Below are 12,247 nucleotides of genomic sequence, written 5' to 3'. Positions count from 1 at the left end.
AAGACTGCGAGGCTCATTCACAGCCTGTCGCGGCAGGCGTCGCGCTCACGTCGCGTCTTTTCTAAAGAAATGTGTTTGTGGCTAATGACGCTGCGTCGAGCCACCCCAGATCCACAGAGCCTCCGCATCCGTCCAGCTCGCACCTTATTGTCATAATGACTTCCTAATGGAGGCGCGTTCCACTGCGAAATGTGCAAATACGGACAAAACAACCCAGCTATGCTTTTTAGGCCTTTTAGCTGTCAAAAAAAAAAAAAAAGGCTTTCCCATCTGTCTGGCACTGATACATAAAAAAAAAAAAAAAAAAAGTAAGAGGGGAGAAAATTAGCATGTAATTAGGTTCCCTTGAAAAGGTGAGCGGGTGCACATTTTAAGCAGAGTGAGAAATGAAGACCAGCGGTGCAGCAACATGGTCCTCATTTGGGTTTTTTTTTTTTTTTTGTAAATGTTTTTTAAGCAAGTTTTCCTGGAAAATGTCGTGACAGCACAACAATGTCCATAATGCCTGCAGCTGCAGATAAATTCTCATTCTGCGCTTCTCTATTATACCTCTGAAATGTCCTGATGGATTTCGGATAATCAAGCGTCGGACCCGAGATACGAAGACCGCCGTGAAGAAAAGGGAGGATTTTTTTTACGTCAAAGCAAATAGTGGAACGTTGTCACATGGCCGGGTAATATTGCTGCCAAACTATTACGGAGGCGTAACGTGTCGGCACACTTGCGGGAGATTTTCAGATCCTCGGTACGACCTTGTGAGCACGCTGTTCCACCTTCTCATGGCTACGCCCCACGAGATCGCAATCACAAATCTCCAATCGTCCCCAGGTCGCCGTCTAACGGAGCACATTTCCGGCGGGACGCCGTCATACGGTACACGATGGCATGCTACGAGAAATAAAGTAGACGGCTAACTGCAACTCTGCAACACACTGAGGCTGTGAGAGCAAATGTGAAATTGTATAATTTCCCACGGCTCACCTGACGAGATCTGGAGGAAACACCAGTGGTTGAAAAACACTGCTCTAGTGTTTTATATCTCTGGAGCCAGTGATTTAGTACAGACGCTACAAGCTGATGTCCAGAGATCGTCACATTGCTCTGTATTTGCCGTTTAATTGTGATTTCTCTCTCCAGATCTACATATTTGAAAACAACATCTACTACCAATCGGATGTCAAGAGCAACTCGCTGCGGCTCACCTCTTCGGGGAAGGAAGGCATCGTCTTCAACGGGATTGCCGACTGGCTCTACGAAGGTAGGGCGACGCTTCCGTCGTCAACCTCTCGCTGCATTCCGTCAGTCTCGGGCCTGGAAACCAAGATCCAGAGTGCAGGACTTGTGCGTAGGCAAGGCCAAGATTCCGACGAGGAACAGTCAACGGCAGCTTAATTTCAGAGCGTCGACACGCTTGTCTCATTAGAGTGGAAACGCCCGGGTGTAGGAGCGCGAGCGGTATTAACGGCGGTGGTTAAATATTCATAATGTTTGTGCCGGTGCAGAAAACCCCACTGGGTGTGAGAAGTCGTCTTGTGTGCTTCAAGCAAACAAACACTGCAAACACTTTGGCCCGTCTCTCAGCAGGGAGGGAGATTATGTTAAAATTAATAAATAAATAAAGGTCAGCTACTGTGTTAAACTGCTCAGGTTTTTAATATTTAATTACTTCTCTGCAGTGTAATAATATAGCAATCAGTTGATGTCTGACCTCAAATGTTGGGTTCCCCTGCTTTCTTTTTCTTGGGAACATTTCACAAAGACGGCATTTTTTTGTTTTCCTCCCCCCCCAAATCGCAGAACAATTAAGTGGCTTTAATACCTTTTAAATAAGTCATGAACCTGGAATCTTAAGTTTATTTCATATATTTCAAGTTTGTTTACATAGCGCCTCGCAAAATCACAACCAAGTTTACCTCTGTGTGCTTTTTAAACACCCGGGCTGAGAGCTGAGGATAAGATTAATACCAGCCAGACGAACATTTCTCATTAAAGCAGCAGGAGAGGAAAAAAAACGCTCCTCCAACAGGAGGAAAGCGCAGATAAAGCCGGGCGGCCATCTGCCTCAAGCTGTCGGAGAGTCGCTGCAGCCACGTTGCCTTGTTAATAAAGACCTGTTAGGAGAATAATACCCATATATTTTGGTTTTTTTTGTTGTTGTCGTTATGTTGCGTTTGAGTCAAAGCTAAGTGATTTTAAACTTTAAAGATAACCTCTTTAACCGTACGCTTCCCGTGGTGTATTGCAGTACACGGACAGGAGGGGTGATTTAATGCGGTTCAATAACGACGAGCCGGAATGTTTCCTTTGATCTTTGTTCTCGATCGCTCTGTGACGTCGGTTTGAGTTCGACTGTGACCAGAAACAACCCGCGGCGAAATTCCGACGGCGTCGGATGTTTCCGGTGATTATAGCGTCGGCTGAGAAATGATTGTTTTGTTTACATCAAGTCAAATCAAACTTTATTATAGAGCACTTTCTGTACAGATTGCAATGTGAAGTGCTTCACATATTGTTTTTTTTTTTATTTAAAAAATACACGTCGCCTGTTTGTTGGGAGTTGAAAGACAATTAGCGCACCATGCTAGCAGATGCTAACAAGCGTGTGCTTCAAGCTCTTTTTTTGCAGAATTGTCGTCCCCGGTTGGCGTCTCTTTCAGAACTGCGTCCAAATCTTCCTCCCACTATTTCAATTTTCCTCCTTTTCTAAAATGCATAAATTCCACAATGCAATGACGGCGGCCGCCATTCAGTTTGCGTTTTCAACATTTCACAGTAAACTTCATGTCCTGGCCTGAAATTTATTAGATCATCATTTATACAATTACATTTTTTTTTGTCTCTTTTAGATTAATTTGCTGTAAAAGGTTTGATAAATTCCCAGACGTTTTTCTATCATACATGAAACATTTGAAAGATAAACGATCTATTTTTGTGAGCATCTTTATCAAGCGTCTATCAGCGTTTCACACATACGTCCCGATGGCGCTCTGGAGCCGAAGTTTCCGACGCTTGCGGCAGTTAATAGTATGATTCACTTTGAGTTTGGAAGGACCCACAGCACGAGCTTGTCTATTAGTGTCTATCAAGACTGTGGCGGTGCGTAATGAGTCGTGTCAAATTGATGACTCACATATTTACTGCTCATTCAAAGGGAGTGTTGGGGAGAAAAAAAAAAAAAGGAGATATGTTGTTGTGTAGTCACTCGACTCACACGCCTTTAGCAACCGTAATCCGTTATCGGGTCAAGTCGACATATTTGGTGACTTTAGCAGAAAACGTGAAAAATCATAGAAATATACACGTTATAAGAACATTAGGATACGTGATCCTCAAAATACAATTTACTGACGATCTTAAGACTAAAACCGGACTTGCATGATGCACCTGAACTCACCACCAATGTATCGGCGGTCACTCCAAGTGTGCGTTAATATTGTAGCGTTACTTTTGTAGCATTACTATTGTAGCGATACTACTGTAGCATTACTATTGAAACAGTACTATTGTAGCATTACTATTGTAGCATTACTATTGAAGCATTACTATTGTAGCATTACTATTGTAGCATTACTATTGAAACATTACTATTGTAGCATTACTATTGTAGCATTACTATTGAAACATTACTATTGAAACATTACTATTGAAACATTACTATTGAAACATTACTATCGTAGCATTACTATTGAAACATTACTATTGAAACATTACTATTGTAGCATTACTATTGTAGCATTACTATTGAAACATTACTATTGAAACATTACTATTGAAACATTACTATTGAAACATTACTATCGTAGCATTACTATTGAAACATTACTATTGAAACATTACTATTGAAACATTACTATTGTAGCATTACTATTGTAGCATTACTATTGAAACATTACTATTGAAACATTACTATTGAAACATTACTATTGAAACATTACTATCGTAGCATTACTATTGAAACATTACTATTGTAGCATTACTATTGAAACATTACTATTGTAGCATTACTATTGAAGCATTACTATTGTAGCATTACTATTGTAGCATTACTATTGAAACATTACTATTGTAGCATTACTATTGTAGCATTACTATTGAAACATTACTATTGAAACATTACTATTGAAACATTACTATTGTAGCATTACTATTGAAACATTACTATTGAAACATTACTATTGAAACATTACTATTGAAACATTACTATTGTAGCATTACTATTGTAGCATTACTATTGAAACATTACTATTGAAACATTACTATTGAAACATTACTATTGTAGCATTACTATTGAAACATTACTATTGAAACATTACTATTGAAACATTACTATTGTAGCATTACTATTGAAACATTACTATTGTAGCGTTAGTACTGTAGCATTATCATTGTAGCGTTACTATTGTACCATTAGCGTTACTATTCAGTGCGTCTCAGCAGGAGGCCAGGCAGTGATCAGAACGGAGGTTCTGGTCATTTTGCTGTTGAGACGGTGGGGGTTGTTGTCGCCAGCTGCTGAAAGTCACTAAAAAAGTTAAAAACTTTTTCAAACAAGTAATCAGTGAAGTAACTAAGTTACGTTTTTAAGCAGTGATTCATTTACCAGTTACTTTTTTCAAGGTAAGGTGAAGCCCCTTAACCCATAAAGATCCATAAATAAAATTAAATCCGTCATCGTCTAATCTGCAAAACAGTAGCGGCTTATAGTCCAGACATTACGGTAATTACCCTGCGTACGGTCTGAGCACCAGGTCTTGTTTCCATTCCATTGAATTGTTTGGATTTCTGTCATTTCTTGTCTCTTTGTGGCCCCACAGAGGAGATCCTGCAGAGCCACGTGGCTCACTGGTGGTCCCCCGACGGGGAGAGGCTGGCCTTCCTGGTTCTCAACGACTCCCTGGTGCCCAACATGGCCTTACCTCGCTTCACCGGCATGACGTACCCCAGAGGGAAGCAGTACCCCTACCCAAAGGTACCGCCATCTTCAAAACAAGCCTCGCTGGAGCCCGACGACGCAAACTGTGACACAATGTGATGTCGTAAAACCAGAAATGTAATAACTGGCTTATAATCTAAAGATAGTTTCCCTCAATATTGTAATAATTTCATTACATCATAAAGTCAGTTTGAAAAACACTGAGTTCTAAAAAGTTGGATTGTTTGTTTATACGTCTTTATATGTCTTTATACAGTTTGTGGTACAAAATAATGTATGAATAATAATTAACATTATCATAATCATAAATCTTATTACATTATCGACCAGTTATTACATTTCTGGTTTTATTACAATATATTTTATAAAAATTTGGGGTTGTTATTACACATCTTAAGACTTTTCTTGTATCTATGTAAAAAGTAACTGATTCAAACGTTTGTATTTTGTCAATTTACCTTGTCAGGAATGTCGGAGGTGTATTTATCATGTCTTTTACACACTTTACATGCATTTGGCCTCGATGACGCAGCATTTTTATCGGAGTTTTATTTATTTTTTTGCTTTGACATCAGGTTCTGTTCACTAATTACACATTTGAGAATCCGTGGAAATGCAAGCGTCTCCCACCTTCGCGTGACTCACACGGCGGCGCTCCAACCTCGGGGCGGCGTCGACGGGATGAAGACGCTTGGCAGCGGAGGCGGACAGTTTTATTTTTCTTTCTTCCCCTCATTGTGTTCCGCTGATGACAGTCTGATGTCAACGTTCCCCGCGCTGCCGGGAGGCGATGCTAGTAGAGGAGGAAAAGTTTGACGAGAGAAACGCGGCGATAAATCGCCACCGAGCCTGGTGGACGGAGAGGACAGAGAGGACAGAGAGGACAGGGAGGAAGGAGAGGACGGTGAGGACAGGGAGGACGGAGAGGACGGGGAGGACAGGGAGAGGACGGGGAGGACAGAGGATGGGGAGGACGGAGAGGACAGGGAGGACGGGGAGGACAGAGGATGGGGAGGACGGAGAGGACGGGGAGGACGGAGAGGATGGGGAGGACGGAGAGGACAGGGAGGACGGGGAGGACAGAGGATGGGGAGGACGGAGAGGACAGAGAGGACGGGGAGGACGGAGAGGACGGGGAGGACGGGGAGGACGGAGAGGACGGGGAGGACGGAGAGGACGGGGAGGACGGAGAGGAAGGGGAGAACGGAGAGGACAGAGAGGACGGGGAGGACAGGGAGGACGGAGAGGACAGGGAGGACGGAGAGGACAGGGAGGACAGGGAGGACAGAGAGGACGGAGAGGACGGGGAGGATGGGGAGGACGGGGAGGATGGGAAGGACAGAGAGGACGGGGAGGACGGAGAGGACGGGAAGGACAGAGAGGACGGGGAGGACGGGGAGGACAGAGAGGATGGGGAGGACAGAGAGGATGTGGAGGACAAAGAGGATGGAGAGGACAGAGAGGACATGGAGGACAGAGAGGAGGGGGAGGACAGAGAGGACAAAAAGGACGGGGAGGACGGAGACACTGCTGTCGCTTCACACGTCACCGAGTGACAGAGCTACCTCGTCCTCTAATGTCCAGATTATAGAGCATCTTCCTCCTCTAACATCAGATTATAGAGCATCTTCTTCCTCTAATGTCCAGATTATAGAGCATCTTCCTCCTCTTACTGAGGTCAAACAGTTTAATCTGTCATGAGAAGGTTCCTCGTACTAATGTTCATTGAAGGGAACCGTTGGTCTTCCTTCTTGTGACGTTGAGCTCCTCCAACGTTCCGGATCGTTCTCCCGCCTCACACAAAACAAACGCCCCTCCAGGGTTCTCCGCACTTCATCCAGTGACATCAACAGTTTTCAGATCGCTTACATGACGGCGGCTTGTTTCCTGTGTGTGTGTGTGTGTGTGTGTGTGTGTGTGTGTGTGTGTGTGTGTGTGTGTGTGTGTGTGTGTGTGTGTGTGTGTGTGTGTGTGTGTGTGTGTGTGTGTGTGTGTGTGTGTGTGTGTGTGTGTGTGTGTGTGTGCAGGCCGGCCAGCCCAATCCGGCCGTGAAGCTGTTCGTCGTCAACCTCTACGGCCCGACTCACACGCTGGAGCTCGTTCCCCCGGAGACGCTGAAGCTGAGGTGAGGCGGAGCCTCAGCCGCCGGGCCGCCGACGCCCCCGGAGGACCGTTTTATATCCTCGCCGGACACGACGAGTCCGGACAGTCGTTTTATATCCTCGCCGGACACGACGAGTCCGGACAGTCGTTTTATATCCTCGCCAGACACGACGAGTCCAGACAGTCGTTTTATATCCTCGTCGGACATGACGAGTCCGGACAGTCGTTTTATATCCTCGCCGGACACGACGAGTCCGGACAGTCGTTTTATATCCTCGCCGGACACGACGAGTCCGGACAGTCGTTTTATATCCTCGCCAGACACGACGAGTCCAGACAGTCGTTTTATATCCTCGTCGGACATGACGAGTCCGGACAGTCGCTTTATCCTCGCCGGACACGACGAGTCCGGACAGTCGTTTTATATCCTCGCCGGACACGACGAGTCCGGACAGTCGTTTTATATCCTCGCCTGACACGACGAGTCCGGACAGTCGTTTTATATCCTCGCCGGACACGACGAGTCCGGACAGTCGTTTTATATCCTCGCCAGACACGACGAGTCCGGACAGTCGTTTTATATCCTCGCCGGACACGACGAGTCCGGACAGTCGTTTTATATCCTCGCCGGACACGACGAGTCCGGACAGTCGTTTTATATCCTCGCCTGACACGACGAGTCCGGACAGTCGTTTTATATCCTCGCCGGACACGACGAGTCCGGACAGTCGTTTTATATCCTCGCCGGACACGACGAGTCCGGACAGTCGTTTTATATCCTCGCCGGACACGACGAGTCCGGACAGTCGTTTTATATCCTCGCCAGACACGACGAGTCCGGACAGTCGTTTTATATCCTCGCCGGACACGACGAGTCCGGACAGTCGTTTTATCCTCGCCGGACACGACGAGTCCGGACAGTCGTTTTATATCCTCGCCGGACACGACGAGTCCGGACAGTCGTTTTATATCCTCGCCGGACACGACGAGTCCGGACAGTCGTTTTATATCCTCGCCTGACACGACGAGTCTGGACAGTCGTTTTATATCCTCGCCAGACACGACGAGTCCAGACAGTCGTTTTATATCCTCGCCGGACACGACGAGTCCGGACAGTCGTTTTATCCTCGCGGGACACGACGAGTCCGGACAGTCGTTTTATATCCTCGCCGGACACGACGAGTCCGGACAGTCGTTTTATCCTCGCGGGACACGACGAGTCCGGACAGTCGTTTTATATCCTCGCCAGACACGACGAGTCCAGACAGTCGTTTTATATCCTCGCCTGACACGACGAGTCCGGACAGTCGTTTTATATCCTCGCCTGACACGACGAGTCCGGACAGTCGTTTTATATCCTCGCCGGACACGACGAGTCCGGACAGTCGTTTTATATCCTCGCCAGACACGACGAGTCCGGACAGTCGTTTTATATCCTCGCCGGACACGACGAGTCCGGACAGTCGTTTTATATCCTCGCCGGACACGACGAGTCCGGACAGTCGTTTTATATCCTCGCCGGACACGACGAGTCCGGACAGTCGTTTTATATCCTCGCCGGACACGACGAGTCCGGACAGTCGTTTTATATCCTCGCCGGACACGACGAGTCCGGACAGTCGTTTTATATCCTCGCCTGACACGACGAGTCCGGACAGTCGTTTTATATCCTCGCCAGACACGACGAGTCCAGACAGTCGTTTTATATCCTCGCCAGACACGACGAGTCCAGACAGTCGTTTTATATCCTCGCCGGACACGACGAGTCCGGACAGTCGTTTTATATCCTCGCCGGACACGACGAGTCCAGACAGTCGTTTTATATCCTCGCCAGACACGACGAGTCCAGACAGTCGTTTTATATCCTCGTCGGACACGACGAGTCCGGACAGTCGCTTTATCCTCGCCGGACACGACGAGTCCAGACAGTCGTTTTATATCCTCGCCAGACACGACGAGTCCGGACAGTCGTTTTATATCCTCGCCAGACACGACGAGTCCAGACAGTCGTTTTATATCCTCGCCGGACACGACGAGTCCGGACAGTCGTTTTATATCCTCGCCGGACACGACGAGTCCGGACAGTCGTTTTATCCTCGCCGGACACGACGAGTCCGGACAGTCGTTTTATATCCTCGCCGGACACGACGAGTCCGGACAGTCGTTTTATCCTCGCCGGACACGACGAGTCCGGACAGTCGTTTTATCCTCGCCGGACACGACGAGTCCGGACAGTCGTTTTATCCTCGCCGGACACGACGAGTCCGGACAGTCGTTTTATCCTCGCCGGACACGACGAGTCCCGACAGTCGTGCCGCGTTCTTGTTAGAGCAAAAAAAAAAAAAAAAGTAGAGCAGCGAGAATCTGAACGTGTATTTTCTGTGTTTCTATATAAGGTTACAAAAAAACCAAAAAGTTTGATGACAGGAAATCCAAAAGAAGAAGAATCACGGCAACATTTTATCCATCAATTAACCCTTTATGCTTCCCATTCATTGTCTATGTGAAACGCACGTGTAGCTTGTTAAAGCTCATAACGTTGAATCCAGCCTGTAAAAACGGGGGAGCTGAGCTCCAGTGCAACTTTTGTAAAAAGGTCTAAAACTAGCTTGCGGCGGGACCAGACGCAGCGACCGCGCCGCTTATTTGTCTCCTCTGTAAATATGGCGGATTTAGCGCGAGGCTAATTTCCACCCGTTGTCCCACATAAACCCGTAAAAGATTACGAACATATAAATACACGTAAAAAATAGCATAAAGTCAAAATATTAACCCTTAGATGCACAGGTGGGCTCAAAAATGACCCCACAGGTTGTTATTCTTCAAAATCTTTAAAACAAAGAGTTGCAATATTTTCATATTCCAGGTATTCCTCATAAAACATGTTTGTGACACGAGGCCATTTGCATTTGTATTTCTTTTTTCATTAATTATAAGAAATTGCAGTTTTCGTATCACGACCCCACTCTTCCACATTTGATCACTAATTTCATCACACATCATAATCTGTCAATGAAAAATAAGTTCATAAATGGAGATACTTACGTGTACGTTGCTGGGTAGAACTGACCTCCAGGGTGGGGAGACTGATGACATCACATGTTTAAGTGGGAGTCAGAGTTGCTAAGAATTAAAGTTTCATAGAAGATTCCAGAGGAACTTCTTGTGGAAGAGTGGGGTCGTGATACAAAAACTGCAATTTCTTCAAATTAATGAAAAAATTAATAAAAATGCAAATGGCCTCATGTTACAAACATGTTTTCTGAGGAATACCTGGAATATGAAAATATTGCAACTCTTTGTTTTAAAGATTTTGAAGAATAACAACCCAGTATTTCGCCAAAACGCATTGATTTGAATTGGGGGTGCCATTTTTTTTATTTATTTATATTTTATATTTTAAAGTACACGATTGGACAGGTTGTTTGTACTGTTCTTCACCGGTGGAGCTTTTCTCAGACGCCCAAACATATATTGTCTTTCCTTTTCTATCGACTTTCCCTGAACCCCCGGAAGTGTTTTGTGTTACGGCCACGATAAGGACCGTCCGAATTCTCAACGAGCAAAGGAAAGGAGGCTTGATGCTTCCTTTAGAGCCTCCTTTAGCTTAGGAAAACACTGATGCTTCCTTTATCGTGCTGCCCCAGAATTCCTTGCAGCGACAACATTTAAAGGGACCCGCTCATCCGAGCGTTTATGGAAAATCGCGATGGCGTGACAAGCTACCAAAGCAACAATCTGCATTCAAATCAAATCAAATCAAATCAAACTTTATTTCTATAGCCCTTTATAATCACCCGGTGACATCCAAAGGGCTTTACAACAAAGCTAAAACAATACATTAAGAAGAAAATACGAGAATAAATACATAAAAACAAAAACAAAAATCAAATAAAACACAGGTGCTGTCTGTGGGAGGAGCGACGGTGCTGCAGGTTGGCGAAGCTTCCAGAAATTCATAAAAACAGAGCATACAGAATAAAATAAAATACACTGCCCTCGACAGTTAAAAGCCAATTTAAAAAGGTGAGTTGAAAATTGGTATTCCAGTTTTTGCAGCGTTTATACTGCTGCTGCAGTTGCCTCGTTTCACCTCGACACCACCTAGTGGCCGGACCGTGACATGACCCGACGGGGCTGCACGTGAACCGGCGTTGTTCTGACGTCTGCTCCGTTCCCCAGGGAGCACTACGTCACCATGGTGAAGTGGATCAGCAAGACCAGGACGTCCGTACGGTGGCTGAACCGAGCCCAGAACATCTCCATCCTCACCGTGTGCGACACCACCACCGGGGCCTGCGTCACGGTGCGCCAGTGTGTGTGTGTGTGTGTGTGTGTGTGTGTGTGTGTGTGTCATTAAAAAAATATACATAAATAAACTTAAATAAGCTTTACCTACTCCAGCACATCTGAACGTATTACCATCTTATTCACATTTTAACCCTTCAAATGCCTTCAAAAGCGACATATTCTGCTTGAAAGCCTCAATTACATTCTGAATATTTGACTTAAAAAGTTTTTAAAGTAGATATTTAAAAGATGCGATGCTGATTTATGTCTGATTTAATGTTTTATCACCTTGTGAAAATCACTATTCTTAGCGGTGAGAATTAAATGCAAAGAAATGTCACTAATATTCCCCCAAATAACTTAATTCCAACATTCAGTAATGCATATTAACGTTTGGCTTTTTATGAATTCTGCCTAGAATGTGTCGTCATGACCTCACAATGTTTTGAGAACTGAATCTACAATTAAATCAGTCCAAGACTATTTGTTTTGGCTGATTTTGACATTTCCTGATGGATTAAATGTAAATCCCAGACGCCCATGAACACGTTTCTATATGGAACATTTATCACTCTTGGAGATTCAAAAGTTTAAAATCCTCATAATTAAAGCTCGAAAATAGTAGATGTTCCATTTTACACAATCACTTAAAGATGGGAGTATTTTTAAAATGGAATATCTGACACCAAACCTAACATTGCATAAAGTCAATACATTGGACAAACTTAAAAAGAAAAAAAAATTAATATCCAGTTTTTAACATTGATTAAATAGAAAATCCTTATTTTTTTCTCAGTATTTCTTTTTGGGGTTTTTTGAACTTGTGTTAAAATCCTGAGTTCAATAGTTGTGGGAGTAAAGCGATTAAAAGATTTAACCCCAAAAACGCTGGAGCAAATTTGAATCTTGATGCTTTTATAG

The 12,247-nt window shown here is 44.7% G+C and overlaps 1 protein-coding gene across 1 annotated transcript in view; it reads left to right on the top strand.

Moving 5' to 3' along the window:
- LOC308131566 (inactive dipeptidyl peptidase 10-like) overlaps positions 1 to 12,247 on the top strand; it is a gene marked incomplete at both ends in the record, with an annotated part of 281,690 nt that overhangs the window by 239,058 nt on the left and 30,385 nt on the right. Inside the window, 4 exon segments of the mRNA XM_080498342.1 lie at positions 1,138 to 1,258; positions 4,815 to 4,969; positions 6,961 to 7,058; positions 11,219 to 11,342. Of these exon segments, the coding sequence (XP_080354468.1) occupies positions 1,138 to 1,258; positions 4,815 to 4,969; positions 6,961 to 7,058; positions 11,219 to 11,342 (498 nt within the window).

Source organism: Blennius ocellaris, assembly GCF_963422515.1.
Source record: "Blennius ocellaris genome assembly, chromosome: 6".
NCBI classification, from domain to species: Eukaryota; Metazoa; Chordata; class Actinopteri; order Blenniiformes; family Blenniidae; genus Blennius; species Blennius ocellaris.
This window is presented reverse-complemented; position numbering and strand designations above follow the sequence as displayed.